Below are 18866 nucleotides of genomic sequence, written 5' to 3' on the forward strand. Positions count from 1 at the left end.
TAATGTAGGTGCCAAGTTTTGCCAAGGAAGATTGTGTGGAATTAAAAAAGACCAACAATTTTTATACTTTTCTTAACCACACATTGTGTGACCAACAATATTATGGGATGGAAATAATATGACATATAAACACAAACCTTGCACATGGACCCTCTTCAAACCAAGGCCATAAGATGAAGTAATAAGGCAACAACCTTGAGGTCTTAATCATTTTCGTTGGCCTTGAGCTTCAGTGCTGCATATTCACAAACAAATTAGCATGAAACCAGTTCTCACACTGTAAGCATGGAGCCGTTTCGTGGCAGTTGTCTGCTTTGCCCAGTTATCCAGTATTGATATAATTGGTCTACAGCATTGCCATACTAGGTCTGATGAGCACTTGTCTAACAATCATATCATCTAGGTTGTTTCCAAACAACATAATGTCAGGCAAGAAATTGGACACATACAAAATACTAAACTTTATTTATAAAAAAATATATATAAACGTCACCTGTATCCAAGAAAAAAGTGTTTACAGTTCCCCAGTGTAAATCATCTTGGAAATCATCTTGTTCATTTGAGCCATAATGTTAACGCTTAACCGTCATACTCAAGTTGCTATTTGTGGAATGCTACATGGACACATACATCAATAGCTATTCAACAAGTCCATGTCCTCTGCAGTAAGAGTTGATGAGGACAAACGTTTTGTTGGAGGACTTTGATGTGAACTGTCACACCTTTCCGACTTACGCTGCCTTTTTTTGATATTGTGCCAGGCAGGCTTTGCTTGATTATTTGTTGTGGAAGGAGTTTGTTTCTCTGGTATGTGATTGTTTGCTGCAGGTCTGAAGAAATGCAGTCTCTCTCTCTTGGTCTCTTCCTCGCTCTCACATACCAAGGGTGCTGCATTCAGGACTTCTCTGACAAACTTCTGCCTACCAACTAGACAACAAAAATACTTTCAAGACTATCTCAGATAATGTGTCATATTATTGACTTTTACAAATAGCCCATTACAATGTGAATGCAATGTAAAATGAACTTACAAAAGCGAAGTGCTGATGCTCTGGATTCATCGATTTTCTTCTGTTTTGGCATTTGTGAGCTATTTGTTTCCCACTGGTTTACAACCTGAAAATAAACCAATAAATGTATTCATGAGATCAAACAGCAATACATCTGCAACATTTAGCATATAATGTAAGGACAGTGCTTACATTAAAGAAACATGTTTACTCTTAGCAATGTCTGAAAAAGTATTTACCTGCTGTGCCCAGCCTTCTGTTTTACATCTTAAATGATCAAAGGTGTCCAGTGGTTTCTCAGAATAATTGAGCCTCAACAGGTCCCACATGGTTGTCTTCAATCCTGTGCCAAGCTGGAGGTATACATTACATTTAGATGTCAGCATCACAATAAGCTGCTGCCAAGTGGTACACACAACCGTTACTGTCGTACCTTCAAACTGGTCCCAGATACATCAAGATTTTCAAGTTTGGGGAGGCACGTGAGGTATCTTAGAGCCCTCACTGAGATAGGGTTATCTGTACAAGTAACAGAATAACTGATCAACAATCATGGCTGTCAACTTTGAAGGTGGTGGTATTTGCACTGCCACTACAACGTGAAAGCAGACAAGATTGAAGTTACTTACAGGAAACATCAAGTAACTGAAGACGGTCCAGTCCCTTCCTCAGCATCCGGATGGGTGCAGTCAATCTTTGTAGGCCGACATCTGACAGACTGTTACCACCAATGAAAAGCTGAATTAGGCTGCTGAAGAAGAAAGGCAGAAGTGTTAGCAACATCGCTTCTTAAATTCTCCACCTCATGTCTTTGGGACTGAGGAATCAAGTATTACCTTGCCAATGAGCTGGATGTTAGATGCTGAAATATCTCATGATCATCGCCCAGTCTGCAGCCAAACAGATCCAGAGACTTCAAACTATGAAATGTCTTTATTTCATCCAATCTCTCATGTAAGAGTGGAAATCTGCAAAAAGAAAAGGATAATAGATGTTGCAGTCTCTGGCAAATAAAACTGGGGGAGCTGGAGATATGTTGGCATTATAACTTACCTATTTCTTAGACAGAGGGATCCAAGCACCATTTCCCCATATGCATCACTGAATAACTGCAGGGCTTTTGGAGAAATGTCTGCGTTTAAAAACACACGATTCTCCTCTGCTGCTGCAAAAAGTCGGTCTCCTATTTGCTCAGGGAAGCCCACCAGAGAGTCCACATGGTGAATGTTGTCAGCTACGAATAACAGAGTGATTTCAAAGAGAGATTTTGTGGTGTATCTCAGACTTCCTTCAGCATTGTAGGTGAATATGAAGTTCTCTTTTCTCAGCACAAACGGATTTGTCCTTCTGCATGATGACACTGGCTTTGGCTGTGCCAGGACTATGTCACTGACACGACGAAGGTTGCCTCTTTCTCGGACATAAATGGCGCTATTGTCCATACTAAAGTCACACGTTTCTTTTCCCGTGAAAATGATACAACTGTTGAAACTATTTTAGTCAGAGTGACACCTGAAGCATTGCAAAAAAGTCAAGGTAACGTTAACGTTAGCTGCTAGTTAACGTTAGCTATGGTTGTTGACTGACCAGACCAAAAGGACCCCTAAGTCTTAAGTAAGACTATTATGATCTGCTATCGTTTCTCATCTCATTCCCCTTATATGGCCAAGTTGTTTACTACTTGCGCGTTTTTTTTTTTTTTGTATTTTGAGTTCCTTGTTGTTGTAGCCATATAATGTGGTTGTAGCGTACCGTGGTCGTGGAAGTTATCACATTTGTGGTCTTTGCTTGCTAACTTCAAAATAAAAGACCACTGCTGATAGGAAATCAGTTTAAGATCCCAAAATACAAACTAAGAAGCAAATAATTCACCTTAATACATTTCTCAAACATAATATGTAACCCATCATGACACAGTTAATTACATGTTAAATTCAAAAAGTTCCAACGCTTACTTTGAAAATATCTAGAAACAGGAAGAAGTCTTGTTTACATGGCATACTCTTTGCTTAGGATGTCCTGTTGGTTCCTGCCAACGCTACGTTAGCTGAGAGAAGTAAAATGATTTTTAGGGGTTTTGGTAGATAATTTGGTAAGCATGCACTGTCTAAAGAACTACATTTCTAAATGCAACTGCTTTGGCTATTTGTTCCTTGTCCTAGAGTTACGTTAGGCAGTTAGCTAGCTAACGTTAATGTAACGTTAGTTAGTTAATGTTAACGTTAGGTGACGAGCTGTCAAGGAAGGAATTGTTTGCTAACTTAAGCTAACTTATAACGTTAACGTTAGGTCCTTTTTCCTGTTTTGATCATAGTTTCCAACATTTTAAACCAACAGACGGGGGAAAAAATAATTAGGCTAAGGAGCTTACATTTTTGTTTGTGTCTTTCCCCAACAGCTTTATAAAATTAAGTTGTAGCCTTTGTGCAGCATAACTTGCCTAAGTTCCTGTGAGGCGAATCACGTCACGGAGATTGAAGTCGTGTAAATGGCGTCCACAAATGATCCATTCCAATTCCAAGGTAAGTGTCCTCCACACAATTTTGTTTGATTATGAAATGAAGTTGCTTCATTGATGTTTTGCTACAGTTTACTGTGTGCTCTTTCCCACTCTGTTATCTGTGTGCACATCTCTCAGAACTCTGCCTCTGATGTACTGCAGTAACAATGCATAGTTCACTAAAAAAACGGTCAACATTTTTGATGACTATTTTCCATTTATCCATGTTATGAGATTAGAATTTGAAGAAGCTGGTAATCTGCTGGAAGCCAACAGAGATGCAATCACCATTAGCATTGAAGAAGACAATATCAAACCCGACAAGCAGAGAAAAACTGCTGGTTTCACTCCTGATGGTGATGACGAGGACCCACTTGCCAGTGATGACAAGACAGAGGTCTGCACAAGACTAACACTTTTTTTTTTCTCCACCAATTTCTGTGTTGTTTTAACTTAGCTTTTCAAATTTTTTTTCTTTTTTCAATTGAAGCTTCTCTCTGGGCCAAATAAAAGTGTCCCCTTCTGGACGTTTGAGTACTACCAAAGATTTTTTGACATCGAGACCCATCACGTAATATATTTACAACTTCATTCAATGACTTTAACCACTCACATTTTGTATTGTAATATGGAGTGCCTCAAACAAATGTAGCTTTGATTAGTGTACATATGTAGAGGTTATGAACATTTCTTTCAGGTGAAGGAAAGAATAATTGGATCAGTGCTGCCATGGCCTGGAAAGAACTTCGTTCATGTCCACCTTCGTAGAAATCCCGATCTTTATGGTTAGCACTTTTGTTTTGGAAAATAAGAAGAAAACTGTGTCTCTGTTCTGTACTGTAGCTTAAATTCTGTAATAATTGTAACAAATGTTGTCTAAAGAAACTAAATGGGCACACAAACTGACAAAGTTCCAATGCTGGATATTTGTGCTTTTCAGGACCTTTCTGGATTTGCACCACTCTTGTGTTTGCCATTGCCATCAGTGGAAACATATCCAACTTTCTGGTGCACTTAGGCAAACCAAACTATAAGTATACCCCAGAGTTTCGAAAAGGTAAGTGCTGTTATTATTTGGTGTTCATGGCTAACTTGTTCAGGTTGAATGTAAAAGGAAACTGTACATTTTGCTTAATTTTTTGAATTTTCTGTGTTTTCTAGTGACCATAGCTGCAACAGCGATCTTCAGCTATGCTTGGTTTGTGCCTCTTGCACTCTGGGGTTTCCTGCTATGGAGAAACAACAAGATCATGAACTTAGTTTCATACTCCTTTATGGAGATCGTCTGTGTATATGGATATTCCCTTGCGATTTACATACCAGCAGTGGTAAGACCTGAAATCTTTATCTCAACATAACAGGTGTAACAATTGCTAACACAATGTAGCGTGGCTGCTCCAAATTACAAATCTTGGGAGTTGATGAATATGTATTTCCCCCTGTATCATGAATACATTTAGAGCATTGATTGGGTCTAATAAGTCTCATAAAATGAGACATACAGTATATAATGCACTGTTGTTTTCTACATAAGGTCCTGTGGATTATCCCATATGAATGGCTGCGGTGGTGCTCGATCGTGGTGGCTGTCTGCCTCTCTGGCTCAGTTCTGGTGATGACTTTCTGGCCTGCAGTCAGGGATGACCACCCCAAAGTTATCATAGCAATATTGTTGGCCATTGCTGTGCTCAACATTCTTCTTGCTGTTGGCTGTAAGGTAATTATACTTGCTATAGTTATGATGCTGCTTTTACATTACTTTACTGTTAGGATGTTTTTAAATTTGGGAGATATGGAGAATAAATCTGTTAGGGGAAATAAGATACAACATTCATTGTCCTGCCTTGGCAAACTACATCTTCATTAATCCAGAAGAACCAAGCTGCCTGTCAATCTTGGTGTAGATAACAGCAAAGATTGACTCCTTCTCATTTGTCCTCAGTGATCTCAGTAGTATGGCCAAGCTTTGACCCAACTTGTCAATGTCAATCACAGACACTACACTATACGGACATTTTTGCATGTTTCTCCCTTTTTGTTTCTGGGAAATGACTACCTGATAGTGTCAAGTGAACTCCCGCTGGGAAGACTCTCTTCATTGGAAACTGTGACCGCATTGGCTAACTGGTGTGAGAACGGGTTGTTAGTGCACTTCCTAATGTGAATACCGTAGGTGCATAGAGGTATCGTATGTCTGGTCACATTCATGTAATTAGTCTACAAAGTAAGCCTGTGTCTGAAGGTTGACTAGGATAAATGGATTGCAGGAATGCTGCATTCTGTCCTGTAAAACTGAATATTTGCTGCACACTTACTCACAGACACGCTGGATTTTAGTTCTTTATTGATCAGTAGTTTCTCTTATTACTGTAATTGCTTCTTTGCCGGGTTGTTGTACACTTGTCTTATCTCCTTTCCTTGTTTGGTTGTTCAGGCCTATTTCTTTAGCAAACCAGAGGCAGTACTACCAGCTGACAGTTCTGCTGCAACAGGGTTGACTAAGGTGCCGTCTTCGACATGAAAGCCTTTCATTGTCTAAAGGTAAACAATAGTGACCCAGAAGCTTTTTAAGCCATGATCTCATTGTACAATTCGATAACTTGATATATCCAAGTCATGTTCCTTCCTATTCTATATGCCTTTCTCATGGCCGTTTTTAAATTCACATTCAATAGTATCAAAGAATAATGACCTCCTACTTCAGTAGCAGCTCTACATTGTTGGCCTATTTCAGTAGCTTCGGCTCGAGCTTGTGTTTTTGACCTGCTAGAGCAGAACATCTGACACCGGACTTCCTTTACATGATTTCTCCTTCCCAAAGCAAGTGTTATTCTTTTTTAATTTGCAGATTCTCCTGTTGCCTTATTAAAGAGAATCGGGTTGCTTTGGCAATGAAGTAATGGGTCGGCTGGATTTCACCTGCACTCGGACATTCTGGCTCAAGACCTTAAAACCCAGTGCATATACTTGGTTTAACTGCATGACCTCTGAAAATGAACACTTGTACCAAGTATATTATTTCTAATGCGATGGGTACTAAACGTCTTTAAAGATAAATGAGATATGGTGTTACACAGCACATAAGATTTCTTGTAGTATGGTAGTTTTCTGCTTATGTTGAAATATTTAGATAACCAGTCTGTGTTGTAATGTTTTTGGCATCAAAGGCATTTTGTATATGCATTTTTTATTCAGTTAATGGGAAATGGCTAGTATACTTTGTGTAAAAAAAATATTCTGTATAAACAGCAAAACAATTATAGGTGTAAGATATTCAAGGGTTGGTCTTATTATGGACAAATAGTTATTGTATTTTCCTCTAACTGATATAACCGTAAGTGCCATTAAGTAATGCCAAAGACACATTCTAAATGTCCAAGGCACATACAACTTGTGTAACTATTTGTTTTATTAATTGGTTTTTATTGTGACAAAACACATTTGATAAAATTTATGAAATTTAAATGATCTGTTCTCCATGTGAAAAAAAGACAACATGGTCTCAGTGGGACCCACCTTTACTAATGAAACCCATCATTAATAAAAGTTGTACAACGATTAACAGTGAACCCAGAGCCTATTTTCAAGCACAAATTAAACTATGAACAGATTATTTTCATACTGTCTTTACCCACATTAAAGAAATAATTCCACATTTTGGGAAATATGCTGATTTGCTTTCTTGCCATGAGTTGTATTAGAGTTTTAAATTATTAGTATAAATATGAATCTACAGCCAGTAGTTGGTTAGCTTAGCTTAACATACAGACTAGAAATGGAGACACAGCTAGCCTTGCTCTGTCCAAAGGCAACACAAATCCACCTATCAGCACCTCTAATTAAACATTCTATCATGTTTGTTTAATCTGTACAAAAACCTTAGTTTAAAAACAGGGGTGTAATGTGCCCAGACTTCTGACAGTACTATATGTATTTTTTTGGCTTCAAGCCAGACTTGCCGTTTCCACCGGTTTTTATGCTAAGCTAATCTAACCAGCTCTTACATATGAGAGTGGTATCAACCGTTTCATCTAACAAATCAAATAAGCTAATTTCCCAAAATGTCAAACCATTACTTTAAATAATATTACAATTGTTTTGTTGACATTTTGTTCCACTAAAAAATGCTAAACTTAGTCTAAACACCAACTGAAATTCACATTTATTTATTTTTTAACAATCTAGCACACACTAAATCTTATCACTGCAGTGTTTGTTCCTTTAGTTTCCTAATAATAATAATAATAATAATCTGTATTCAATGTTTGTCATCTGTAATACATTTGCATATTCTTCAAAAGTCCTATGTCTAGTGACTCTGGAAATCATATAAATGCTTTAAACGTTTTTGTTCAACTTTTTCTTTCGGTAGACTTTACATTTTTAGGTAGGACAACCTGAAATCACCCTTAGCTCCCACACGTCTAGGCAACATGACTCTTTTCTACCAGCTCCTGACTGCATTAAAGGCTGCCACTACATTTCAACAGTTGGACATTTTAAATATTTAGGGGGGAGATTGTAACTAATTGGTATAACTTCCTTTCATTTCAAAGAGAGCATCTGACTTTAAAAGCAGACATTTGGCTGCTGCTACTGATTTTCCAACTCCTCTATCTTATCTGTCGTGTGGTCGAGCAAACTGATAAAATCTACCGTGTCACTGTTTGGATGCACAGAACACCTGCAGTGGAAAAAGTTACTTATGTATGTAAAGCCTGTTTTTACCGGCACAGAGCGTGTGGTCAGCACCTTACACACAGGGGACCTATGTTAAGTCTGTGTTTCATATTTCCATAGATTAACAAGGGTAGAGTTCTCAGATTATTTAACAAAATAGAAGAAAAAAAAATGTGTCACTTGAAACGGTGTCAAAGGGATTGTGGTGCCCTAATTAATGGTCATTCTAGCCCCAGCTTTGAGTTACACAGGAGCTGCCTGTCAAACAGATAACTGTGTTAGAGAAATGTCAACTGCCTCAGTCTCAGGTATGCATGTAGCTGCTCATGCTTGTGAAGTGGATTACCAACACAATGCTTAAGGACTATTTCAATATGAAAATGCCTTTTTAATATTTACTTTTTTAATATTGTGATTTGGGAATCTTACCATAGGATGGCTGCCTCAAATGGGAAAGGTGAAAAAGTGTCCAAATTTGAGACATTGAAACTTTTGGAGAAATGCAGAAAGGAAAGAGATGATGCCATGCACAGAGAAAGTGTTCTCAGAGAGAAACTCCGACAGTATGAGTCGAGGATGCGTTCAACTGAGGCTCTGAAACAGAAACTGAAGACCTTGACTATGGACAACAAGGAGCTGAGGAAACAAGTGAAGGCTCTTCGTAATGAGATTGGACTTGAGTGCAACCCTAAGTTCAATGGTAAGACCACAAAGGACATAATCAATGACTTGCATGAAAAGGACCGTGAGTGCAGTTCCTTGGTGGAGAAGGCTGGGAAACTGAGTCTGACCATTGATGATTTAACTTCAGAGTTGGCAAATACAGTCACCTCTAAAACACTTTTAGAGGATCAAGTGCAGTCATTGCAGCAAAATCTCAAGGATATGACAAATAATCAACGCCGCCTGCTGAAGTTGTGGGAAGACAAGAAGGTTCAGAGGGAGCAGCTTGCCCTCCCTGCAATTGCCCAGAAACATGTACAGAAATCACTCGTCCAAAAAGCAGTTCAAACTGAGATGTCGGTCAGTTCATCCCAAATGCTTCCAGTCAGTGCTTTTGAGACCAAGCAAGTCTCTCGGGACCATGACAAAAAGACAGTTTTGGATAAACACAGTTTTCCAACTTATGGAAATGAATATCATCATGACAAGAAAGCTTACATGCATGATGAAACTAAAGGAATTAAGAATTGACTGGACGTATTGACTGACACACTGCATTGAGAGAGTAAAGCTTAGCAAATCATTATTGTGTGATATGTCTGTAAATAACAAACACGAGTAAAAAGAGATACAATTTAAATAATGTACAGCTGATGTATGAATTGTTTTGGTGCCTTGTGTAATTTAAATTGTGACAATGTAGTTATTTCAGTATTTGTATCACTGAACCTTACTAAATAGATCTGTTTAAGGCAACATTTGACTAAAGCGGCTTTTAAAAGCTATTGTTTGTGAACTTATTCTGTTTAACCAAGCTTGTATTGGTCAGACTGACTGACATTCATACATATTTATTTGTTAAACAAGCACATTAAACTAAATTCATGTGGCTGTAATACTGGCAACAGGCAGGAACACGGACAACTTTTAATCGGGGTCCTCAGAGGTCCTTTGAATGCATGTGGCGCGATATGGGAAACAGTGGAAAATAGTTTGACAGCAGGAGAGCCGAAGAGATTGTTATTTCCTTTTGGCTCTCCATTGATCTAAACAACATGCTTTCTGCAGAGCAAAGTTGTTGGTTCGTCCGCAAGGTGAGTCTTTAAACTTAAGTCTTCATTCATAAAAGAGAAAATGTATGTAGCGTGTGCTAGTGTGTGTCTGTTTATGCTAGCTTATGTGAGCGTAACGTTAGCTAACAGTTTTAGTGACACAAAAACAAGTTGCAGAACAAAATAGCTAACGTTATTTTATTTTTTTAATATATATTATACTGACGTCAAATAACGTGATGATAAATATATAACGTCAGTTAACTTTAAGGTCTTTCCTAAATGTATGTACACAGCAAAAGAACAGTTTCTCCCGCAGAAAATCTGAAAATACAATGATCCGGGCTGCAAAAAATGACCAACTGTTACTTTTTTTTTTTTTTTTTAATTTTTTTTAAACTCCTAACGGATCAGTCTGTTACTAGCTACATTCCCAGTCACTCAGGTTAACATCTTAGATGGGGATCATTGGGAGTAGGCAATGTTGCAACAGGGTTTTGAAAAGAAAAGAGATCATATAGGTCTGCATAAACCCCAGTAAGGTATTTTGGAATCGCATATTGTACCTTTTTATAACACATTGACAGCTCTGTTAGAACGGTTAAGGTGAGTTGTGAGTTTTTATGTATTTAATGATGACTGACTGCTCTGTTCAGGTGATATTCTGGAGAGCTGTGGCCAGTATTGCTTGGGCTGTCCTGTTGTTGCCACCCATCACAGCCGTTTTTGTAATCATCAGCAGGTTCAGTCTGCTCCACCCCATCCAGGCGGTATCAGGTCAGTCACCACACATTGTGGGATTAACTCATAGCTATGACGTTTTGTGAAGCTCACTGTGGACTGCTTTTTACATGCAGAATGCCTGTCCTTCTTAACGAGTGCAAGTGCCATCTTCTCCTTCATTCTGCTGTGTGGAGTGATCATCATGGTAGGGTTCCTGAACCTGGAGTATTATACAGGTGAGTGGCAGGACACTGCAAATATATAGACAAAGGAGTGGAAGCGCTGCTGGGGCTTTCTTGTATTCAACTACAGGTGCTGTTTGGATATTCCAGGGTGCACTGTGTTTATATAATCCTGTGATGGGCTCATTGCATGAGTGGAAACTAATCTCAATTCCAAAATGTGTAAAGATGCATGTTTCCTTCAAAAATAAACCAAGGCACTCCATGCCTTTATTTTACATGGTAATGTATTTTAAAATGATCAACGCGTTTCGACTCGCATGTCTTCATCAGTAACTGCAAATATATAATTTCATTATTTCCTTGCAGTTGTTATTGTTTACTCATATCTGGCTTTGTCTTCAAGGGTGCCTTGTTATTGACAGGGTTTCTTACTGGTTTAGCAGAGATATTCCCTGTTAGCTCATCAGTTCAGAGTTTATGTGCACAAGAAGAATCAAACAGATATCTTTGGTGAATTAATCAGAATTGGCTGCTAACCGTAAAAGGAAATGAAGGGTCTGCATATGATATCATTTAAATAGTTAGTACAAGGTACATTGTTGGATACATTGTATCATTGTTATGAGTTAATTCATTGATGGAGTAACTTATTTCATCTCCCAGTAAAGGTTTGAGTTTATTTATAATATGAAAAAAAAAAAGGAACTGTGTATTGAGTGTTGAGAAATTGTATTTTACATGGTGTAGCCTACCTATATTTAAATAAACGCACAGTAGTGGAGTTTATGCAGTGTCTTTTATTTTACTCGTGTTTTTTTTCATGAGTCAGAGCCAGGCAACAGCTGTGAGGGAGAGCGCGTGTCCTCTGCCCCCCCGTGCTGGACCACCACCCTGACCCTGTCTCCTGACAGCAGAGGGGCTGGAAAAACAAGCCGAAATAACTCCGTCAATGACAGAAATAAATCGTTCACTTGTGGCCATTAACGACACTTTTTTAAAAGAGAAACAAAAACCTGAAGAATAAATAAAAATGTGCGTCGTCATGTTTCCTGTATTGAGTATCATTGCCAGACATAACACTATACCTTTTTAAAAGCGAGGAATAATATCCTGTCTCCTTGGTATAGCCCCCAGTTGGGGCTGTGCTGGACACTGCTCTCTGGGCATCGGGTCATCTGGCTCCAAAACCCCACAGGCTAAAACAATGTTGCAGACTTTTTCTGCCGTGTATAGTAGTGTCCCCCCGCTGATGCAAGACAGAGTCATCTGTCCTTAATCAATCCGATGGAGCGCTCCACCGTGGCCCATGTGCGTACGTGTGCACTGTTGGTTGCATAGAGGTCTTCTAAAAGAGCCAGATCTGCCATTGCTGATAAGTGATCAACTGATGACTTCTCCTTCTCCTGTTAAAGTGATTATATGCTGCACCGCAAGTCCACACTGACTCGAAAACTTGTGTACACGAGTTCAGACCAAACATGAGATTCTGTCGCAGCCTACGCTCACGTTCAAATTGATAAATGCCTTGCTTTGCGTAGCAATCGGCGTATGCCCGTTCTACGCCTGTTTTAGGTCGTACGCACGTTTCATAAATGAGGGCCCTTGTCACTGAGTCTAACAAATATACCTGCACATTTATAAATGCAGTGTTGGAAATGGTGTCGAGTTTGACGGGGGGGGAAATTACAGCTAAGACATATGTTAGTCTTTAGTTGTAACGCTGTTATTTTTTTCTGTTACTCTTCAGTCATCCCAACCATTGCATGCTCAAAAATTGCCCTGTTGGGTCAGCTACTCCACCCTCGTCAGTTTGTCAACTCCCTGGCCCACTGTATCATGGGAATAATCGTGGCTTGGTGTTGTGCCATCACCGTCGGGGGCAGATATGAGACAATCGCCGACCCTTGCGCACAGGGTGATGGGTAAGCAGCTACCACATAAAACTATCATGTTGAGCTGTGCGTGCTCAATCCATAGTCTGATTTCCTCAATTTGTTTTCCGCACTGACAGTTCCCCTCAGATGTGCCTGAATGAGTATCACCTCATCCTTCTGCTGGCTGGAGCCTTTGTTGGATTCTCTCACAGTCTGCTGGGTGTGATCTACAACATGAACTATGTTTCTTTTCACACTGTTCAGGTATGTGACATGAGTTTAATCAGTTATCTGACTGATGCTCATGTAAAGACTGAATATTTAGTCTCAAATGCAAAGTGTGTGCCTCCATTCATCAACTCTGTCAAATCTGGTTTATACTTTTTCCAATCAACATGCATACATGCAGGTGTTGTAAGCCAGCAACACAGACCCTAACGCAAACTTAGAAAAAACAAAATAACTGGCACTATACTTGAAATAGTTTATTGTTAGCGTTGATGTTAACCCATTTATGTTGTTATTTTCCCCTAGCAATATAAATACCTTCGCTTTAAGGGATCCCTATCTTTGGTGCTGAAGTGTAGCGCCACTCAAGCACTTTACTCTGTCAGGAACTACATTGTTATGTATTTCTTTTTGGGTAAGTGGTCTCTGTTTGCAAATGAAACCTCAATAACACAGAGCTCTCGGAACAAACCGCTAGAGGAGTTTCAACTTTCATGATCTTTTCGAAATAGACCCTTAATAGTCTATTTTATAGACATGCTTTTATTTATTGTTCAATTGTTGTATCTGAGCTCTGTTTTTATTTTGCTCTTCATCTGTTTTGCACAAAATTGTTTCAATTCGTTATTAACAGGATACATTCCAAAAGCATGGATTTGTAAGACACTGAATCTTCATTTGAACAGGTCAGTATGGATTCTGTGTTCTATGTCAAGTCAATTTCATTCATATACCAATATCAGAAATCACAATTTGCGTCAAGGGGCTTTGCGATCTGTACAAACAAACCTACTTGTAGCCACACAGTGCTGCTTCCTGGACTTAATGTACTTATCTGTGATCTCCACCTCCAGCGCTGTCCACCCTCTTGACAGCATAGCTGGACTGCTGGACCTGTCCCTGCTCTACCACCTGTGGATCAGCGCCAGCTTCCTCCTCTTCACATGGCACATCACACTGCTGCTCTTTAGGGTCTTTGTCACTGAGGTATGTGTATCAATAAAATCTATCAACCCCTACCAACCAGAGGTTTCACGGTGCTGCAGAGGTGAAATATATACACTTGTTGTATTTTCCCCTCTGGCCGTGGTGACCACCATACAATTGCAAGGATTCGGCCCAGTTCTGATAATTGGCTTAAAAGTGGAGGGTTGTGTTGCAGAGACGACTTCTGTTGGCCTTTTTAATTATTTAGAGACACTAGGGGCCAATGTTGTCATTGCTGTGAATGTTTAATTACTTGAAGAGCACCAGACTTAACTGGATTATAATATTTATGGTGAACATCGCAGAATTAATCTCGTGATCAATTAAAGTTGCACTTGAGGAGTGTAACTTTAAGGTGACGTTATCTAACATATTTCTTGTTATCCACAGGTGTACAGTTTTCCTGTGCAGTCATCGTTTACTGAGAATGCCCACCAGTGTCTTCCTACAGTTCTGACTGACAAGCAGCCAATGATATTAAAGGTAGATTGGACACATGATTTTCCTCTTTTTTTGTGCTAACTGATAATATGTGGGTGTTGTAACTTGCTTTTTCAAAATTTTAGTTTCTAGCTCTGCAGGACTTGGCTCTGCTGTCTCAGCACTCCCCATCGAGACGCAGTGAGGTCTTCAGTCTGAGTCAGCCAGGTTTGTTATGTTGTCTACACAGAAAAGAGGCTCTTTCTTAAACAGTTTTTAGTTTTCTTTTTCTTGTGTAAAAATCAATCTGGACACATTTCCAATATTCAGATTACAACAAAAGTGCTTTTCATTTGTGTCTTTCCCAGGTGGCCATCCCCATAACTGGAACGCCATCAGTAAGGAGTGTCTGTCTCTGCTGGCTGATCTGACTCAGAGACTCATAGTCTATCATGACACTGTAGCAACCAATGGCAGGGCCAAATCACTGTCCACTGGGAGTGAGAGGAAGACTTCATCTGAGTCATCAGGTATGTTGCTATAAAACATAAATAAACTTCATTGTTTATGACCAGTCCCCTTTATCCTTTGTCTCGCTTTTTTTGCTTCTTCTTAAAAGTTACCTCGGGTACACAAGATCTTATGAGCCCGAGGCCTACTTTACTGATGAAAACTCCAGCTTCGGTCTTTGCACGCTCCATTGTTGGCTGCCCACAGAGCCCTCTGACAGCACCATTCACTCCTGACCTGGACAGCCCCTTTGCTTCTCCCGCCCTGCGTCGTCTTACTGCTCCTACGGACCAGTGCTCGCCGTGGTTCGGCACAGTGCAGAGCCCACACATCATGAGGAGAGTCCCAAAACTCTGGTCCACCTCCACAGGTGAGAAGAGGCTAACAGAAGAAATCAGGTCACTCAAGACACTTTAAGGTCCAATTTTAGCCAGTAAGTGATGAGCGGTTTTGGAACTTCTGGCATGGCACGTCAACTTGTCAGTGGGTCAGGGTATCAATACATAAGTTTAGTTGTAGATAGATGAATGACAGATATCTGCCAATCAAGCTTTTTTTTTTTTTTTTTGCTGTTTCCCATTTGTGATTTAAGCGTCTCTTTGTGCAGATTCACAGGTCAATGGCAGTCCCCTGGCTTCCCCTGCCTCAGTTCCCAGTCCCAAGCAGGAACCGTCCAAACCAAGTCTCCTGGCTCAGTTCCTCCAGAACAGAAAAGAACAGGTGCTTCAGTCTAGTTGTTACAATACAGAATTACAATATATAGACATTACTATGTATCATACATTATTGACGAAAGGCTTTTCATACATAACATTCATTAACCTCGGGCTAACAATAGTAGTCACACAGACGGGTTTGTATCGTCTTCCTAAAGCAACAATTTGACCATCACCTCTGCTTTACGCAGTGATTGGCCAGGATGTGCACACGTGTGAAAATGGACAGAGCTCCATTTTCTCCACTTTTTTTTTTTTCTCCTTTCTCTTCACTTTGCTCATTCACAGCTCAACCGCACCAATCATTTCTGTTCTGGCACCAGAAAGATGAGACAGGAACAGGTGTCCTATCTTGTAGCCTGGTTACTGATGTCTTTTACTTCTTGTTTAATAAAGTAAAGCTCACATCAGGGTTAAGTAAGGGTTACGTGTGAAAAGCCATTATTTCCACATTTGTGTTACATTGTGTTGTTCAGTTTTGAAAGCAAAACAACTTTATACTTAATTGTCCCATTCAGGTTAAAAATGTCTTGGCAAAGCGCGTGCTGATAATGTATTTGTTTAACAAGGTAAGGATGTGTGGCATGTGCATGCTGTCTTCTTTAGACTTCTTAGACTTGAACACTGAGGGGCTCCTTGCATTCTCTCATCTGACACAGTATATTTTCAGAGTAAAAAAGAATCACCAGTGTTGCGCCGGTGATTCTTTTTTTTTTTTTTTTTATATACTCTACACGGTTTTGTCCTGCCCTGGTTGCACCGGATTGTTGTGGATTGCAGAAGCGCAGAGAACCCTGTCTTTTTCACACTATATTTTCATTTGGTTTCACCACATCTACAGTAACAACCTCACCCTGCAGGCATCACTAATTAAACTCCTGTGTGTGGGATTTCTTGTGCACACATTACTAATGTAGCTCTTTTCCATCCACCTGGCTGTTAGAATGAGCATTTCTAATTACTTTAAAAGCTTGATTTAAGGAGTTTGTGTAACACATGTCTTGCAAGTCCCTTGACTCCTACAAAAACACACAATCAAATGTGGAGAAAAGCATGTCCTCCTTGTGGTCATATCAGACGCGTCAGGTACTGATGTTTATCACAGCTAAATATCGTACTTACGTTGCACTATTTCCTATTTGTAGAAACTAGTTGGTCTGCTTTGCTTTGAGGTTTATGGATCATCTTTCTTTGATGACGTATGCATGTTGTAGTGTAGTCGCACTAAAACCTCTCCATCTAACAACTTCCTAATTCATCAGTCTACTGTGAAAATGCATCTATCTGTTCAGCAGAGAACTCGTACTAGTTAACATGGTCTCTTACAGCTTCCAGAGGCCTCCAGTCAAGCTCTGTTTGCAGACAGCCAGGCTCACATCTGGGCTTTAGAAGGTGGGAAGAGATGGTGGACTTTATTTTCATTTGATATGGATGCAACCTGTTGATAAAACATGTACATTACTATGTCCTCTAACATCCTCCTCCAGGGCTGTCTTACCTTGTTCAATCCTCCTTCTCAGAAGACCAGTTTGGGGTTGTACAGACAGCATTACCCAGCATTCTCAGTTGCATGCTGGGTTTACAAGAGGTAAGCTGTCATGGTTTACCGCACCTACCCTGGGAGCACACATTTGCGTAGCAGCAATGATTTATCAAATTATATAGCCCAGCTACATTGTACTGGGTGTGTGTGAATTGGCTTAGCAAGTACAAACCTTGTACTGAACTTTGTGCCTTAAACAAACAAACTGTGTAATGCTTTGTGCTCGCTAAGGTTTGAGAAAGTTAAAGGGGCCAGTTCATCTAAATCATGAATAATAATAATTGTATATGGTGAGTAGCCATGTAGAAAGTTGTTTGTTGTAGAGGTTATCAAATGAAATCTCATTATATTGATCCACACAAATTAAATTCCACTGTTTTTTTCTAAGAGGTAAATATACATGCACCATTCAGTTATTTTATGAAATGTAATGTTATTGACATTTATTCTGTAGATGCAAGTTAGTAGATAGCATTTTAATTGTAGTGTTCTCAAGTGTTTGTGCATATAAAAGACTACCTTTTACATTTTACAAGAAGCAGTGCCATCAGGGAAACAAAGGGAATTGTACAGATACTGTACATGGTGACAGACACAAGATCATTGTTGCGCTGTGTCCTGTCCTCCTTGTCTTCAGGCAGTAGATCGTCACTTCAAGCTGCCTCATGCCTCCAGTAAGCCGGTCAGGTCGGCCAGCAGCATGGGAGACTCTACTCACAAAACGCTGCGCTTTGCTCTCAGGGCCACTCTCAAGACTTCCATCTACAGGATAACAACTACTTTTGGAAATCACTTAAAGTAAGGCCTGTCATTAAAATTTACTTTTTTTCAAATCATAAAAAAAAAAAGATGTTTAAGTATACTTATTTTTTTAATGTATATTCTTTAATCCTCAGTGCTGTTAAGATGTCTGCAGAGCACCGGAAAAGATTGCAGCAGTTTCTGGAGTACAAGGAATAACGTGCGTGCGTGTGTAAGTGAAAGCCCATGATAGTGCCTCTTTTAATATTTATGTCTGCACTATGTCATGGCGGATTGTATTTGATAGGCTAGATCACATCCCCTACATGCATGAGGCATGGGCTTCCTGCCCAACTGACAGACTGAAACAGGTTGGAAGCCTGACTGTTGCCTCCTGTGTTTGAGAGATGTAAAGTAGCTCACTGTATAAATAAGCAACTCATTCCAAAAGAGATTTGTTTCATTTTGTATTACAAGAAAATCATATCAAGTAATCACTTTTGTTTATTGGGATGACTTGTAAAGGGCTATTTGCGCTGCATTTGTGCTAAATTATGCAGATCCTTTTGGTTTCACACTCCATCAGATGTCTTATGGAATTACTATATCAAAGCGTTTTGCATTTGGTGTGAGATAGTATATGTCAGAGTGATAAGTGAGAAGCTGTGTTATTCTCTTCAGTTTCACAGGTGTCTGAAATGTGTTCTGGAAATATAAATTTTTAGATCTGGTTTTGTTCTAAACACCAGCCTGGAGAACCAGTTTACTGTTGGCTGTGCAGTTCAGGTTCTCTAACTAGAAAATACACCATAGTCAGATTTACAGATCAGACACCAGTGTTAACTATTTGTCAGTTTTGTTCATGTGAAAGAAGGCTGTCTTTCATGTCAGATCAAGGATGGAGATGTGGTGTGACTGGTAACAAGTGTGGGGAATGTGTTTTGATTGTCATTGCCAACAAGTATTGAGTTTATATTCTCACTCAGAGACTTGTTGAATAAAAACATTATGTTGAGATCATTTGTCAGGTTTTT

General features: G+C 39.5%; 4 protein-coding genes across 6 annotated transcripts; 3 read left to right on the forward strand and 1 right to left on the reverse strand.

The window, feature by feature from the left end:
- Positions 1-448: 448 nt before the first annotated feature.
- Positions 449-2824, reverse strand: lrrc42 (leucine rich repeat containing 42). Of its 2 annotated transcripts, none has more exons than XM_078264252.1 (7): positions 2064-2824; positions 1847-1978; positions 1640-1758; positions 1444-1529; positions 1250-1363; positions 1032-1116; positions 449-927 (listed from the first exon to the last, which is right to left on the reverse strand). In XM_078264252.1, exons 1-7 carry the CDS (start codon positions 2450-2452, stop codon positions 632-634), a joined length of 1221 nt encoding a protein of 406 aa, XP_078120378.1. In that variant the 5' UTR covers positions 2453-2824; the 3' UTR covers positions 449-631. The 2 variants fall into 2 exon arrangements, with proteins under 2 accessions (XP_078120378.1, XP_078120377.1); XM_078264251.1 differs by having other exon boundaries at positions 1640-1761; positions 2064-2817.
- Positions 2825-2992: 168 nt separating this feature from the next.
- On the forward strand, positions 2993-7072 carry yipf1 (Yip1 domain family, member 1). The gene is made up of 10 exons (XM_078264254.1): positions 2993-3102; positions 3409-3532; positions 3750-3907; positions 4001-4081; positions 4208-4295; positions 4451-4567; positions 4672-4838; positions 5045-5227; positions 5945-6051; positions 6359-7072. Exons 2-9 carry the CDS (start codon positions 3499-3501, stop codon positions 6029-6031), a joined length of 915 nt encoding a protein of 304 aa, XP_078120380.1. The 5' UTR covers positions 2993-3102; positions 3409-3498; the 3' UTR covers positions 6032-6051; positions 6359-7072.
- Positions 7073-8622: 1550 nt separating this feature from the next.
- LOC144526726 (uncharacterized) lies at positions 8623-9384 on the forward strand. The gene has a single exon (XM_078264354.1). The coding sequence runs from the start codon at positions 8626-8628 to the stop codon at positions 9382-9384; it is 759 nt and encodes a 252-aa protein (XP_078120480.1). The 5' UTR covers positions 8623-8625.
- A 414-nt stretch (positions 9385-9798) lies between these two features.
- On the forward strand, positions 9799-18847 carry ndc1 (NDC1 transmembrane nucleoporin). 2 transcript variants are annotated; one of them, XM_078264261.1, is made up of 18 exons: positions 9799-9947; positions 10562-10682; positions 10763-10864; positions 12561-12735; positions 12825-12951; positions 13222-13330; positions 13550-13601; positions 13770-13902; positions 14293-14385; positions 14469-14550; positions 14691-14852; positions 14942-15202; positions 15440-15552; positions 16067-16117; positions 16877-16940; positions 17036-17136; positions 17729-17889; positions 17988-18847. In XM_078264261.1, the coding sequence occupies exons 1-18, from the start codon at positions 9909-9911 to the stop codon at positions 18049-18051; spliced, it is 2010 nt and encodes a 669-aa protein (XP_078120387.1). In that variant the 5' UTR covers positions 9799-9908; the 3' UTR covers positions 18052-18847. The 2 variants fall into 2 exon arrangements, with proteins under 2 accessions (XP_078120387.1, XP_078120388.1); XM_078264262.1 differs by lacking the exon at positions 16067-16117.
- Positions 18848-18866: the final 19 nt, after the last annotated feature.

Source organism: Sander vitreus, chromosome 12 (assembly GCF_031162955.1).
Source record: "Sander vitreus isolate 19-12246 chromosome 12, sanVit1, whole genome shotgun sequence".
NCBI classification, from domain to species: domain Eukaryota; kingdom Metazoa; phylum Chordata; class Actinopteri; order Perciformes; family Percidae; genus Sander; species Sander vitreus.

What these genes read in the sequence shown, in the direction of transcription:
- lrrc42 (XM_078264251.1), bottom strand. Translation starts at nt 2,452, where the DNA reads ATGGACAATAGCGCCATTTATGTCCGAGAAAGAGGCAACCTTCGTCGT. An exon ending in TCCCTCTGTCTAAGAAATAG is followed by an intron (nt 1,979 to 2,063) that starts GTAAGTTATAAT and finishes TTCTTTTTGCAG; the next exon opens with ATTTCCACTCTTACATGAGA. An exon ending in ACATCCAGCTCATTGGCAAG is followed by an intron (nt 1,762 to 1,846) that starts GTAATACTTGAT and finishes TTTCTTCTTCAG; the next exon opens with CAGCCTAATTCAGCTTTTCA.
- yipf1 (XM_078264254.1), top strand. Translation starts at nt 3,499, where the DNA reads ATGGCGTCCACAAATGATCCATTCCAATTCCAAG. An exon ending in TTGACATCGAGACCCATCAC is followed by an intron (nt 4,082 to 4,207) that starts GTAATATATTTA and finishes CATTTCTTTCAG; the next exon opens with GTGAAGGAAAGAATAATTGG. An exon ending in TACCCCAGAGTTTCGAAAAG is followed by an intron (nt 4,568 to 4,671) that starts GTAAGTGCTGTT and finishes TGTGTTTTCTAG; the next exon opens with TGACCATAGCTGCAACAGCG.
- LOC144526726 (XM_078264354.1), top strand. Translation starts at nt 8,626, where the DNA reads ATGGCTGCCTCAAATGGGAAAGGTGAAAAAGTGTCCAAATTTGAGACA.
- ndc1 (XM_078264261.1), top strand. Translation starts at nt 9,909, where the DNA reads ATGCTTTCTGCAGAGCAAAGTTGTTGGTTCGTCCGCAAG. An exon ending in CCCCATCCAGGCGGTATCAG is followed by an intron (nt 10,683 to 10,762) that starts GTCAGTCACCAC and finishes TTTTACATGCAG; the next exon opens with AATGCCTGTCCTTCTTAACG. An exon ending in CTTCAGTCTGAGTCAGCCAG is followed by an intron (nt 14,551 to 14,690) that starts GTTTGTTATGTT and finishes TGTCTTTCCCAG; the next exon opens with GTGGCCATCCCCATAACTGG.